The 14,123-nt window shown below is 42.5% G+C and overlaps 1 protein-coding gene across 1 annotated transcript; it reads left to right on the top strand.

Annotated features, from left to right (window-relative positions):
• Nucleotides 1–202: 202 nt before the first annotated feature.
• On the top strand, nt 203–3,730 carry LOC115374844 (doublesex and mab-3 related transcription factor 3, truncated-like). The gene is made up of 4 exons (XM_030073987.1): nt 203–788; nt 2,616–2,872; nt 2,983–3,095; nt 3,451–3,730. The coding sequence occupies exons 1-4, from the start codon at nt 203–205 to the stop codon at nt 3,497–3,499; spliced, it is 1,005 nt and encodes a 334-aa protein (XP_029929847.1). The 3' UTR covers nt 3,500–3,730.
• The last annotated feature ends 10,393 nt before the right edge of the window (nt 3,731–14,123 follow it).

A 14,123-nucleotide genomic window follows, 5' to 3' on the forward strand; every position in this document is an offset into this window, starting at 1 on the left:
TTCAGGTTTTGGGTGGATGGACCTCTTCTGTGTGTGGGAACAGCCGGAGTCAAATTATCCCACGCTCACAACATGATACAATGTAAAGTGAGGTCACGTGTGCACCCCTCGTCTCCACTCAAATGTTGGTCACAACCTAACATCAGCCACAATCAACTTCATTTAACCTGTCAAGCAGCGTCGAGGTGAGCGCAAATCCATCATGTCGGCCTCCTCCAAGGAGCAGAACCTGACAGCAGCGCCTCCTGCGCAGCCGAGGCAGCCCAAGTGTGCCAGATGCCGAAACCACGGGATCCTCGTCCCGCAGAAGGGCCACATGAGACACTGCCCGTTCGTGAGCTGCTCCTGCTGGAAGTGCTGCCTGATAACACAGCGGACCAAGATAATGGCTCTTCAGAGGAACTTGAGGAGATCTGCAATAGGGGGACAGCCCTGCCTCGATGCCCGTGCCGGTGGGATGAGACCCGAGGGCAGTAGGAGGTTGTGCACCCTGACCCCGGACGCAAGCCCAGCCGAGGATGACGGCCCCCCTCAGTCGGCCACACCTGCACGGATGTATCCTCAGTCGGGAGCGGGAGCGGGAGCAGATAGGGAAAGCTATTCTGAGCCCCGGTGTGTGACAACTCAACACACGCCCAGGGCCGCGGGACCCAGCGGCCACCCGCACCTCCAGATAAGCCCCGCCGCAGGAGGAGAGCATGTGGCCGGCGTGGATGACAGACAGGACCGGCCTGTGGAGTCCAGGGAGCACTGGAGCAGATACCCAGTCGGGCCTCCGGGAATAAGAGGTACATTTTATCTCTGCATGGCATTTCAAATCTACACGTTCTTTAACCCTTATAAGGTATTCGGGTCTGTGGGACCCGTTTTCACCAACAACAATATGTATTGTTTATATTACTTGCAATTGGGATGAAGTAAAAAATCTGCTGAGTATTTTAACAAAAAAAAAAAAAAAAAGGTTTGATTATGTTGAATTAAAAGCCCCAATTTGCAATGGGTCCACCAGATCCAGCAGGACTCCCTGTGTAACAAAAAACAAATATACCATGTAAGGGTTAATGTGCTAAAGTTCGTTTTTTTTTTTTTTTTTTTTTCTCCAACACAAACTAAAGGCTAAAAGTTCATAATGGGCGGTCACTCCTGGACACCTGCAGGCTGTTAACACAGAGCCAGCTGTGCCTGCACGCGCTCCCATACTCCATATTTGGAAAAAGCGCGTGAGCAGGCTACATAGGCGCGGATACGCACCTACATAAAACCAAGGTTAAAACTACACTAAAAACTAAAACTATGTTTGAAAAAAACATTTTAGTTAACTGAAATAAAAATAAAAAGTAGACATCAGAAGAAGAAAAAACAAAAAATTAACTGAATCGACGCCGTTTACTTAAAAAACTAAAAAAAAAAAAAAAAAAACTAACTAAAATATATAAATAAATAATACATCTTTAGTTTTAGTCTGTCAGTTTGGTCAAGTTTGTCAACACATTAAGAATGAGGAGATGTGTTTGTATTGTTATTGCCTATTCTGAACTTATTAAATCTTGCCCCTGACAAATACCTCCAATGTCATAATAATATTAGTCATGATAATAATAATAATAATAATAATAATAATGGTGATGATAGACCATAAACTTATTCTGCAGCCAATAAAAACTAAACTAAAACTAAACATTTTTAAACTTTGGAAACTATATGAAATTTAAAGTAAATTTGCAGCAAAAGTCAAAAATGAAATAAAAGTAAAAACTAATGAAAAATACAAAATATAGCTATGACATACACAAAGTGAAGTATAGTATTTTTTTTATTAGGGTATGTTGAAATAAGTGTGTACTTATACTGTGTACTAAAAAAAAAAAAAAACATAATTCTCTGTTTGTTTGAGCCCTGGTTTGACTCCTTCACTCCTCACTGCACTCTGTGTAGTTGCCCTTCACAGCTCCTCGCTAGCTGATCAGGATGCACCTCGGTCCCTGAGGTGTACACCGAGGTGCACATGAGTTACATAAGCGAGTCTGAATATTTATCCTTTATACTTTTAGTAAGGACACCTCTAGAGTGACCTGAATTGCTTTATTGTGTTCATGTGGATTGTTAAGTGTTTTAATCTCCTGTTTCTTTTATTCCCCAGATCCTCATAATTTTTCACCAGCCCATGTGTGTCTGTTTTCTACTGTGTGTGTGTGTGTGTGTGTGTGTGTGTGTGTGTGTGTGTGTGTGTGTGTGTGTGTGTATGTGTGTGTGTGTCTGCGTGCGTGCGTGCGTGTGTGTGTGTGTGTGTGAATAATAAATCACCATTCACTCTACTCTTAATTTTGGACATTCATTCTTCTGGCATTCTGACCAGTATGTTTCCATCATGATTGTCACCAGCCTATCCTAAAACCATAATTTATAAAGTATGATTTTTCAACAAGGTAAATAGAGAAGTTGGTATAGGCAGGAATAGTTTACAGTGTTTTTTGTTAGAATCTACAGAAAAGTCAACACAACTCTTACCTTACCAATGTTACTGGCTAGATTAATGATAAATATTTGCAAATTAGTCATTTGCTTCTATTTCAAATCCTCAGGTATGGCTTATAACGTCTTAATGTTCCTTGCAGATCCCCCTTACTTCACTGAGTTGGGGCCGAACAAGGTGTACAGTTCAGGGGTTCTGGCTGTGCCTGCCATGGAGCTTCCCTTCAGGGGTTTTCCTCCTTACCCCAGCAGCTCTGCCCCCCACCAGGCCATGCTGGTGAACATGCCAGCCATACCACCCAGGCTTTACAAGGATGGGCCCCCCGGATCCCTCGTCTTCCCCCACATCCAGTGGGGTGCAGCACATTACACATCCCCGCCAGAGCTTGGACCTCCTGTTGTAAGTGGCTGTTCCCTTTGCACAGTATTACATGCCATCATTGAAAATTAAACTTGGACAGCTAAAATGGGTGTGTTCAGTTTTGTTTGTGGGACACCTTGATTTTCCAGGACTGCAGAGGGCTGTTTCTCACCCCTCTCTCACCTGTGGCCGGAGCTCTGTCAGGCAGAGCTGAGGATGAGGCAGCAGCCTCCGTTGCCCTGGGACAGGGAGCACAGAGCAGGTAGGTGGTCTGATTTACAACAACAGAACAATTTATTAAAAATCCAAAGTACTCTCTCTACAATTTACAGGACCAAAGAGAATCCATTCAATTATGTGTGCTGTCAAAGAGGGAGCCCTGATATATTATCCCCTACTGGAGTCTTATTTAGGTTTTTGTTTTGAATGCTGTTGGACTGTGTATTAATTACACTGATAGGGGCTGGCATGGCAGTGATGTGATAACTTTATGAGGTAGCCAGCCAGTTATTTCCAGCCTTAGGTAATAAAGTTAAAGGCTATTTAATCACATCAGGTTTCTACTGCACCAGTGCCTGAGTTGCATTGCTAATTATTATACTACTGTCTCACTACAGATACCTGAGAGACGCAGATGGAAAATCCCCGGGGAACAGCCATCCCTGAGTTTAACTGAGATCAGCCATTTATGTTGTTTTAAACTCTTGTTTAAATTAAATTAAATGATGATTTGTACTTCATATATTCATAAATGTTGTGGACCTACACCCAGTTATTTTCATTTTATAGTTAACTCATTTTATGTTCACGGTTTAATACTATTGGTATGTTCTCTTTTGTTCAAAAAAAACACTGCACTTTTTTATGTGTAGGCAATTTGTTGTACTCAGGTTGTATTCAAATTTATGGGCTTATGTTGCGTAAGATTTTAATAAAATATTAAAGACATAAATCATATTGATTTATCATTAATAAAACACATATATTCAATTGTTTCACCAAATCAATGGTGGTGATTTCCATGGTCTTGGCAACATTTCTGCGCAAACGTAGTTACACTGAAAACAGGTTAGGCGTACACTTCAGATTTAGCTGTCAGTTTAAAAAAGCAACTCTCCAACAAGACACAACCCACTTCATACATAATCAGCCGACCAGGAGTATTTCCTCCTTAAAGTATGCTTTTTAAGGTACTGCAAACAGCGGTCTCATACAGCCGCCGGTCCCTGCGGTCTCCAGTCACACCACTTCGCCAGAGCCTGCTGTCTCCACCTCCCCAGTTTATCAATAAATCCATGTGTTTTCACCATATCTGCCCACCTGGTCTGATTTTGGTCTGCTGCCCTTATGACATTCAGAAGCATAAATTAAGTTATAACTTTATTATTAGCATCATTGGTTTGGTATTTAAAAAAAAAAAAAGGCCACTACACTCACTCAGTCCAACTATATCGTGAGTCTACAGACATGTGTGACTAACAATTTGTGCTTCTGTGACAAGCAAGCTGTTGTCATCTCTGGTGGAAAAATGTGTGTATGCTGTAACACTGAGCAGAGGTGGCAGAGGCTCTTTCCAGGTAGGTTCAATGATTGTCCACATGTTCAATCCATGGGATAACAGACGTTTCTCACTTGCACTCCTATTGAGCCCCACTCCAGAGCAGGTAGGTGAACACACCTTTGGTATGATTATTCAAAGTCTTGCGGTTCTTGTTCCTTTGTGGTTGCTTTCATTTTTAAACAAAAGTGGTGTTGCACAGCACCTGTCTCATTTATAGTCATTAATGACCTTAATTATTGATTACTTAATCTCCCTTCATTAATAGTTAAAATTTGTCTCTTCACTCTTCTGGATTTGATACATTTCCATGTTGGTTATTATAGCTGAGCCAGTTAACTTGGGATTTTATTTTTGAGGCCCTGGTTGAAGTTCATAGGTTGGTACTGAGCTGCACACTTTGCAATGTTGTCCACTAGGGGGAGCAAGCACATTTCAAATTCCTATCCGACTCCCCCTGCTCCAAGACCATCACAGGCTTGTCCACCTTTCCACCTGTGATCTGTCCATATGACAAGATGTTTTCTTTATTATTGTCTCCAAACAGTTTCTTCCTATTGATTTGAAATCATAAAGCTGCAATAACATATCACACCACTGGGAAGACTGTGACTCAGATCAGTAGGTTGCATAACCTGGTCCGATAGGTTTCCATAATGTCTGTTGAGGCAGAATGAGTCACGTACAGGAGCAGCACTAATGTGACATATAAAAGCAGGAATCGTTTCAGGAATCTCAAAATGGAGGGGGATCTTCACAGAAGCAAGTAAAATGCACAAAATGTAAAAGTGACATATTCAGCCTTGTTCAGCCACAAAGCTCAACATTATTTGATGAACTTACATTTTTAAAAGCAGTGCTAGTTTGAGAGCAATTTGAGTTGTACTTGCTAGAGAGTTTCTTCGGAATCGGAATCAGAAATACTTGATCCCAGAGAGAAAATTGGGCCAGTTGCAGTTGTTCAGTTCTCAGGACAAGTATTGAATTATAAGAAAAAAGAAAAGAATAAGAATATAAAATATAATTATATTCTCTGATCTGACATAAAATGGTATCTGATCTTAAATGCACCCTGAACCTTTGGGGCATCATTTATCAGTGGACATCTGCCTAATGTCCTGCATGCATCTCTCTCTCCCTTCCCTCTAGCGTGCCTTTAGCCATGGAGGCCACCTGTTTGCTGCTGTAAATGGAAATATCATTCATATAAACTCCGTCATCACTTTTGAGAGTCTACATGTGCAGTGGAAAGGTGAGTCATGAGGATGAGTCAAACAATATATGGCCACAGTGAAACTGTGCAATATGTCATTTGGCTGGTCTGTTGAGCAGCTGCAGCTGCTTCTGCCTGGGAAGCTATGGCACCAACAAAAATCTGAGTCTGCTAAAACCTGACAAGAGATGTGACTGAAATGTGAACACAGTAGGCAGGTGGGTTTTCATTTTAAATTCAAGGCAAAAACTTCAGAAAACGCTCAGGAGAAAAAGGATAGAAACCGAAAATGAAGAAAAAGGCAGAAGGTAGAGGTCTAAGCAGAAAGTAAATCAGAATGTCTCAGGGCCTGAAAGTTGCTGCTCTCTTTTGTGTGTGTGTGTGTGTGTGTGTGTGTGTGTGTGTGTGTGTGTGTGTGTGTGTGTGTATGTGTGTGTGTGTGTGTGTGTGTGTGTGTGTGTGTGTGTGTGTGTGTGTGACAGGATGGGTGGCGGTGTGAACGACTAGAACATACAGACCAGCAAGTGACAGTCTAGACATTATGCTGCAGCTACACCAATGTCTGCTTTTCCTCTCTCACCAGGACTGTTTTCAAAGGAAATTCAAGGCTGTCAGGTCACAAGGGAAGACACATTGTTGTATCCGTCCTTTGCATTTCAATTCCCATAGATTTACAATGAATGCAACAGTATAATTAGCTTAGGCATAATTAATATAATTCAATTTCTAAGTCAAAAAAGAGAAACATCTGATAGTAATGTCTGCGCAGTTTAAGGGGGCATACACTTCCTGTTTTATTGTCTAACTCTCCTCTTGTTTCAGATCACTTCCTGTCAAGTTTCCCTCCTGTGTGATTGCCTGCCCCGCCCTAATGTGTTACACCTGTGCCTTGTTGTCTTCCCTCTCCTTGTGTATTTAGTCTGTGTGTTCCCGGCTCTCTGTGTCAGTTAGTTGTTGCCTTTTATGTCTTCACGTTCCAGCATTCCATCCTTGTGTTACGCCCTGTTTTTTTTTGTTGTTGTTGTTACCACTTCTGGTTTTTGCCTAGCCCTTTGGATTTGTCTGCCATGATTCTGACTGCCTCCTGTGATTGAACTGTCTTTTTTTTTTTTTGTTGTTGGTTTTTTTTGGGAATTGGAGTTGTGCAATTGGGTCCAATCCCGGCATCCCAGTCCTGACATCCGGTAAGCTCAGTCTAGGTATCGCCTTATGTTTTCTTTTCAGCAGCTACAAAGGAGGAAAACAAAATGTAAACATACAAAGGACAAAAACACAATAGGGTCATTCCCTGTCATTTCACCAAATTTTCAGGACATCCCACGCACTTTGGTCTCAAAAAATTCACCAGTTGTTCCTTATTTATCCAATAGGCACAGTTTAGTTTAGTTTGCTCGGATGGATACTTTTTGAGATACGGCCAATTTAGTGAGGGGAGTGAGGGGAGTATGTGTCGATTTTGGTGCGATTTTTGCCGCATCTTTATTCTTCCATTTTGAGGTGTCAATATCTCAAGAACTACAGCACATAGGAAACTGAAATTTGTTACGATAATACACCTCCACCAACTCTCTCAGAATATACAAAAACATCTGTCATACATCATAACTGGTAAGCATGCCAGCCCATCAAAAATGGAAAAAACAGTTACGTGGGTTTTGTGGTCGACCATGTTTGGGCCTTCAGAAAACAACTTTGTTTTTGCCCCAGCTTCGTGATTTTTTTTTTTTTTTTTTCAGAGCTTTGAGATACATACATGGAGTGTTCAAAGCATTAATGGTTAGTCAGATATATGCATCAGTTTCTGGATGGCAGCTTCTCCAAATCCCAAAAAAAGTTTTCATTTCGCATTTTCATTGGCCTACAGAGCCCCTAAAGGGACATGGGGGAAAAATTTTTTTTAGATATGTTTCTTGTGCTCACATAAAATTTTTCTCATGTGCACGAGAAAGCATTGGATGTGCGCACATGTTTTGTGGGAGATCCGCTGCATTTTGTTTGAGGTCTGTGTGAAAATGCCAGTTCAGGAATTAATTCGACTGTAGGCTATTTCAAACTAGGACTTCATTGTAAGGACATTGCTGCTTTGCTTGCAAGTCGTCATCGCTATGCAGTGGCGGTTCTGCCTATGTTGCCACCCTAGGCGAAATTACTGGTTTGCGCCCTTCCATGTTACTACTCCTACTACTACCCAGATCCGGCAGACCTGACCGGGTGGGCGTGGTACCGGCTGGCATCAGGCGAGCCGGCTGCAGCACCGGTCATCATTATGCTCTATATATAATATAGTCATAGAATACAGCCATCATAAGGAGATTTAGGTCATATTCCTCAGAAAAAACAAGCTAGGCCTATTTCATTGTCAGTGTCACACAATCATGTTCCTTCACAGAAGAAGCCAAATTACTTGTGTAATCATTGTCAGGTGTGACTGTGGTTAAATTGATGGTGATGCAAGAATCTTAGGACACAGCTCTGTGTGACTCTTGTGAATGTACAAGGCCTGTCCTGCTCATTAAGTGATTGATAACACCAGGGTTTTGTCACTGAGGTCACACCACCAATTGGTATAAATCCAAAGCCTCTAGAAGTAGGTCTTGAAGCACATGTTGTTCTTTGAACATGGCTAAGGTGAAGAAGGAGCTAACAAGTGAGCAGACTGATGAGTCCAAGTTTGAACAGTTTGACAACAAGTGAAGAGTGTATGTTCCATGGAGGGAGGGGGAGAGATGAGTGTCTCTTGCCAACAGTTAAACACAGAGGGGGTAGTATCACCTCCGGAACAGGAGACTTAGTGAAAATTGATGGCATCATGGATAACAAAGTATACCGCAACATTCTGGTGAGGCACGGAGTACCATTGGGGAGTCGACTTATTGGGCCTGGATTTATTTTCCAAGAGGACAATGTCTGCCGGAACTACCTGTGATAGAAGGAATCTGCTGGAACATTGAAAATGATGGACTGGCCCCCTCAAAGTCCTCAACCTCAACCCCATTGAACACATTTGGGACGAGTTGGACAATAAACTGGACAGATCTATTGTACATTCAAAGGAAAGCCTTTGGCTTGAGTTGCAGAAGGCATGGGATAACATTAGTGTTCAGGTTCTCAGGAAATATATTGGCACAATGCCAGAGAGATGTGCTGCTGTAATTGCTGCAAAAGGTGGACATACCAAATATTAAAGTTAAAAGTGGATAAAAATAGTAGGACTCACTTCGTCTGATATTTGTTGTGCTCAGAGCAACCATCTGCATGTTTCATGAACATTATGAAATGGAATCATGTTTTGGAAGCAACAAAAAGGTCACTATTTTCAGATCTGTCAGGTGTTCTAATAATCATGGCCACCACTGTATATATATGTTAGACTTAGACTTTCTTTTATTGTCATTGCACAAAAAAACACAGCAGTGAGATTTTGGCAACGAAATGTCATTGCTTGGCTTCCGGATTACAGCAGAGATGCAATTGTGGGACCGTTTAAATATACACTACTCACAAAAAGTTAGGGATATTCGGCTTTCGGGTGAAATTTCAGGATGAACCTAAAATGCATAATAACCTTTACAGGTGAACTTAATGTGACCTTCTGTAAACTTTTGAGTGCACATGTCCAACTGTTCAATGTTTCAGTACTTTTTGCACAAGTTGCTGTTCTCTTACAAGGAGTTTAACGGCAAAATTCACATCAGGTGTTTGATGCTCCAGCTCATTGAGGTCGTATCATTAGGGAACGGCTGCTGGAGACTGGGGTACCTCAGATGGAGTGGCCTGCACTTTCTCCAGACCTGAATCCCATAGAAAACCTATGGGATCAGCTGAGTCGCCGTGTAGAGGCTCGGAGCTCTGTACCCCAGAACCTCAATGTCCTGAGGGCCGCCCTTCAAGAAGAGTGGGATGCCATGCCTCAGCAGACAATAAGTCGACTTGTGAACAGCATGAGACGTCGTTGTCAAGCTGTAATTGATGCTCAAGGGGACATGACAAGTTATTGAGACATTGACATTTTTTGTTGTGGTATATCCACCACTGTTGTTGGCTTTTGTTTCAAGAAATTGTTTGAGATGAGGAAATCACCAGTGTATGCTTCTTCTTAAATGCCCTACTTTCATGATATAATATCACTGTAGCGTGAACATTTTACATTTTCCATAAATTTCACCCAAAAGCCAAATATCCCTAACTTTTTGTGAGTAGTGTATATAAATATTATATATAAATATAGTCTATATAACTAGTAAGATATGGTCTATATAACTAGTGCTTAAAAAAAACAGGAGCTAAATAATAATGAGTGCAAATGAGAGTAACTAGATAAAACAGAATGTAAACAACAGACTAAACAGTGTAAACAATAGAGTGCAATTGAGAATAACTAGATAAAACAGAATGTAAACAACAGGCTAAACAGTGTAAACAACTGACTAAACAGTGTAAACAGTGGAAGATTGCACAGAAATGTATTGTCCATATATAGCAGCTGGACGCGGGTTGGGGGGTTATTGCACAAATAGGAGATAATTAATTCTCCTCATCCCAGGGGTGTCTCCCGGGACTGGGCCACACACCCTGGGCCTGAAGAAACCATACCTCCATAAAGATATATTGCCCAGAAAAGTATTTTCCATATGAAAAGTATGCAGTGAGGAGTATGTTGTCCATCAGAAAGATATTTCAATATTGTCTGTGTGGGTGGGGGTGGGGGTGGAGGTGGGGGGTGGGGGGTGGGGGGGGGGGGATTTGGCATTGAACAGTCTGACGGCCAGGGGGAAGTAACTGTTTCTGAGTCTGGCTGTTCTGCAGCGGATGTTGCGGAACCGTCTGCCAGATGCCAGACGGGAGAACAGTCCAAGCTGGGGGTGGGTGGTGTCAGAAAGGATCCGGTGGGCTCTGGATAGGCAGTGGCTGTCTGCTACGTCCTGGATGGTGGGGAGCGGGGTCCCGATGATCTTCTCCGCCGTCCTCACCACTCTCTGCAGAGACTTCCAGTCTGAGGCCCTGTGTGTGTGTGTGTGTGTGTGTGTGTGTGTGTGTGTGTGTGACTCCAAGAGGAGTGTCATAGACATTTGTCACTGCAGTCATTTTGACATGAAAAAGCAGGGTAAACAGGTGATACTGGAGATGCACAACACCATGAGCCAGTTGCACTAGTTATACTGTATGGCCTCCTGATGGAAAGACTAAGTTGCATGTAAAATATGCTTTAAGCCTGATGCAGAATTAATACCTGATGCATCATATAGGCATAGTGCATAGGCTGGAATCCTCTGCAAAAAAAGTAACTTTGTTTAAATAAAACTTCTTTCAAAATGGAGACGTGTTAATTATTTTACTGTTTTTACTTTCATGACTGATGTCTGATGAACTTGCATTTCATGTGGAAGAAAAACCTGAGGCCTCTCCAGCTTCACCTCCAACTCGCTTTTCTTCCGTTATACAGCTGGCACTTGTGTCGCAGCCTCTTAGCCCGTTGAAAGCTGGTGAGTTGTCTCCAAACACATCCGTGATGATAGAGCTGAGTGTTGGATTTTTGAACAGGTTAGAGTCTCTCCTAGCTGTCTCAAAGGCCTCTCCATTTTTTCCTCACTTTGTCAGCTGTCTGGCATTAATCCTCTCTCTGCTTCACTGACTGCCACTGTTATCATTTGCCAGACGTGTTGTCTTTTCAAATTGGTTATTACATTGTTTTGTTTGCATACTAAAATATGTATATTATTGCACACTTGGATACAAAAGGTTTCCCAGTGTCTTCACTTCTTTTCTGGAAGTGAGAATACAGAAAAACACAAGCACATCAGTTCAAGTTCACTGCGGCTGCATACCACAGGCCGTCTGGGTCTACTGAATGATGCATGTATCAACATTTACACTCACTATGACCCTGCATGACACACAAAATGTACACTCACTGTAATTCTCAAGACATTTGCACTGACAATATACTGTGTCTGCTTTGACCGAGAGTGTGTGGCCAAGTGGCACAATGCTCCCTGCGCTGAATCCAACTGCTGGATGAGTCAGAAAGAGCTCAAGTGACCCAGCAGCTGGAGGTCAGTGACTCTCACAGTGTCACACACATTATAACACAGCAGGCACGTAATAGACACATGCGTACTGACACAGAGAAAACAAGTCTTTCTGCTCTCTCTCACACACACACATGCAGATTTTTATGTACTGATGTTTTTGGCAGGTTTGGCAGGTCATAATGTTCTTCCTCTGGATTTGATTTGATTGAATGTCTTTTCTTTTTAATTATTACAAGGATGCAGGCTCTGCTCCAGGCCAAGGATCAGGAGATTTACTTTCTGAGGTACAGACTCAGAGATGCAGAGGAGAGGAGGAGGAAAGATGAAGCCTGGTGGTCCTCAGAGCTCAAAGAAAAAGACAAAAAGCTGCAGGTCTTCCGCAGAGCCCTGAGCGAGATGGAGAGCAGACAAAAGGCCTCCGGAAAGGACAAGGAGAGATGGAAGAGAGACTGGGAAGAGATGGAGGAGAAGATGAAGAAGGTGATGGACTGTGGAACCGCCGTCTTCAATGAAAAGACCACTGAGATCAATCTGCTTCGCCAGAGCAAGGAGGAGAGATGGCGAGATAAAGAAGTCATGCAGGATAAGGAGGAGCTGGACAAAGAGCTCAGAAACAAGAACAGCACCATTGACTCTGTGATCAAGAAGCAGGTCTGCCTCTCAGCTGGAGGAGTTCCAGAAGATGCTGAGGGAGATAGAGGCGACCAGCCGGGACAACAACATGGTCTTCAGCTACCTCACTGAATCAATGGAGCGTCTGAGGCAGCAGCAGAAGCACTGGGCTCATCAGAAACTGCAGCTGGAGGGTCAGACGTCAGATCTGTGAGAGAGAAGCTTCAGGACAAACTGAAGCAGGCAGAGGAAACCTGCACTGGCAGAGACGGACACAGAGATCAGCTTTCTCTGTCAGAACCCTTTCTCTGTCTGCTGCAAAGGAGAAGGCAGGCCAGAGGCTGAGCGGCAGCAGACAGCAGCTGAGAGTCCAGAGACAAGCAGTCAGACTAAAGACAACAAGCCAACCAGCAAGGTACCAAATGCAGATTTAATTCTACTGTATTTGTTTGTCTGGTCAGTAAAAACAAAGTGCAGCAGAGTTTATTACTCAATGGATTCCTCTCTTTCTGTTACAGAAGCACAAAGGACGGAAAGGGTGCTTTGGTCTCAAAATCTTCAGAGGGAAGAAGAAGAATGCTTAAAAGGAGCTGAGGATATTAAATTGTGCAGGGCCCAGCTGCTTGGTATGGAGAGACATCACTGCCAGCAGCTCCACTTCAGTTCTATACAATTCAGTTTGTCATGATTATATTGATCTGTTGAATGAATGAATCCAAAGAACTGAATTGGTAAAGCACCACTTGAAACTGAATGCAGACTTGTCAAACTTAACTTTTAACTCAGGTCAATACTCGTCACATTCAATCTCAGTTATTAAACAAATTCGTTGTTTTGAATTCATCAGTCCAGTATAAAACAAACTGAAATGTATGACTTAAAAAAATCTCTGCTGGGACTGATCTCTCTCCATACATTTGAAAACAAACCAATGAAGCAGCAACCAGCAAAACTCCTCCCACTGGCAAATCTCCAACCTGAGAACCAAGCAGTCCCACAGTCAGCCAAAGCCAAATTCAAAATCTGCGTGTCTGTGAGGGTGAATGTGACGTAACTGTCATTTTCTGCCCCCTTTTTTTTTTTTTACAGTTTGTGCATAGTGGTTAATCTTATTTTAACTTTGTTCTGAACTGTGAAGATTATAATGTATTCCTTTTTATCATAGCTACCTAGAAACCTTTATCCAGTGTCCATTAATACCAACATTACTATGGATTACATGGATGAATATACTTTTAGTTTGCAGTTTTGTACAATTTCTGGGTTCATTTCTAGGGTAATTAAATTTTTGTTTCTCTGGCTCAGCAGTCACTTTTCATCAATTTGTTTGTGCCAGTAAATGTAAGTTTGTAACCATAGCAACGTGAATGGAGTGGCAACTATCACTGGGGTAGAATGCGTCAGCATGGACGCACATCCTCTACTCTGGGCGTAGTGATGCCTAGTTGTAGTTTCAGATGGTGCAACAGATGTAAATAATTATCACAAGGGTGGACGTAGCTAAACCCGGTGTAAGGATTACACCAAACTTTGTTTTTATGTTCATCTGGTGCAACAGGCCCCAGCACCCCGGCTGTGTCAGACCTAAATGGGTTTGATGATATCACAGTGTGTTGTATTTTTACTTTGTCCATTGTAACATTCACTTTGCTCTGAGGATGAGCTCAGGCAGGAAGCTCAGCAAAATGAAGTGTGGTGTATTGTGGAGCAGTGTGCACCAGTAATGATCTAAAAGTACTAGCCATTTTAATCACAGGGCCTCGATGGTTGCTATTGCTTCCTGAAAGAGTTTTTCATGCTCATTCTGTCGGGCCGTATCTTCAGCTCCAGTTAACTAAGGAGGATTTAGGCTGCTGCCGCTTTGGAATGCAGTTT

The sequence above is a fragment of the Myripristis murdjan genome, chromosome 17 (genome assembly GCF_902150065.1).
Source record: "Myripristis murdjan chromosome 17, fMyrMur1.1, whole genome shotgun sequence".
In the NCBI taxonomy this organism is placed as follows: Eukaryota; Metazoa; Chordata; class Actinopteri; order Holocentriformes; family Holocentridae; genus Myripristis; species Myripristis murdjan.

What these genes read in the sequence shown, in the direction of transcription:
- LOC115374844 (XM_030073987.1), top strand. Translation starts at nt 203, where the DNA reads ATGTCGGCCTCCTCCAAGGAGCAGAACCTGACAGCAGCGCCTCCTGCG. An exon ending in CAGAGCTTGGACCTCCTGTT is followed by an intron (nt 2,873 to 2,982) that starts GTAAGTGGCTGT and finishes TTGATTTTCCAG; the next exon opens with GACTGCAGAGGGCTGTTTCT. An exon ending in GGACAGGGAGCACAGAGCAG is followed by an intron (nt 3,096 to 3,450) that starts GTAGGTGGTCTG and finishes GTCTCACTACAG; the next exon opens with ATACCTGAGAGACGCAGATG.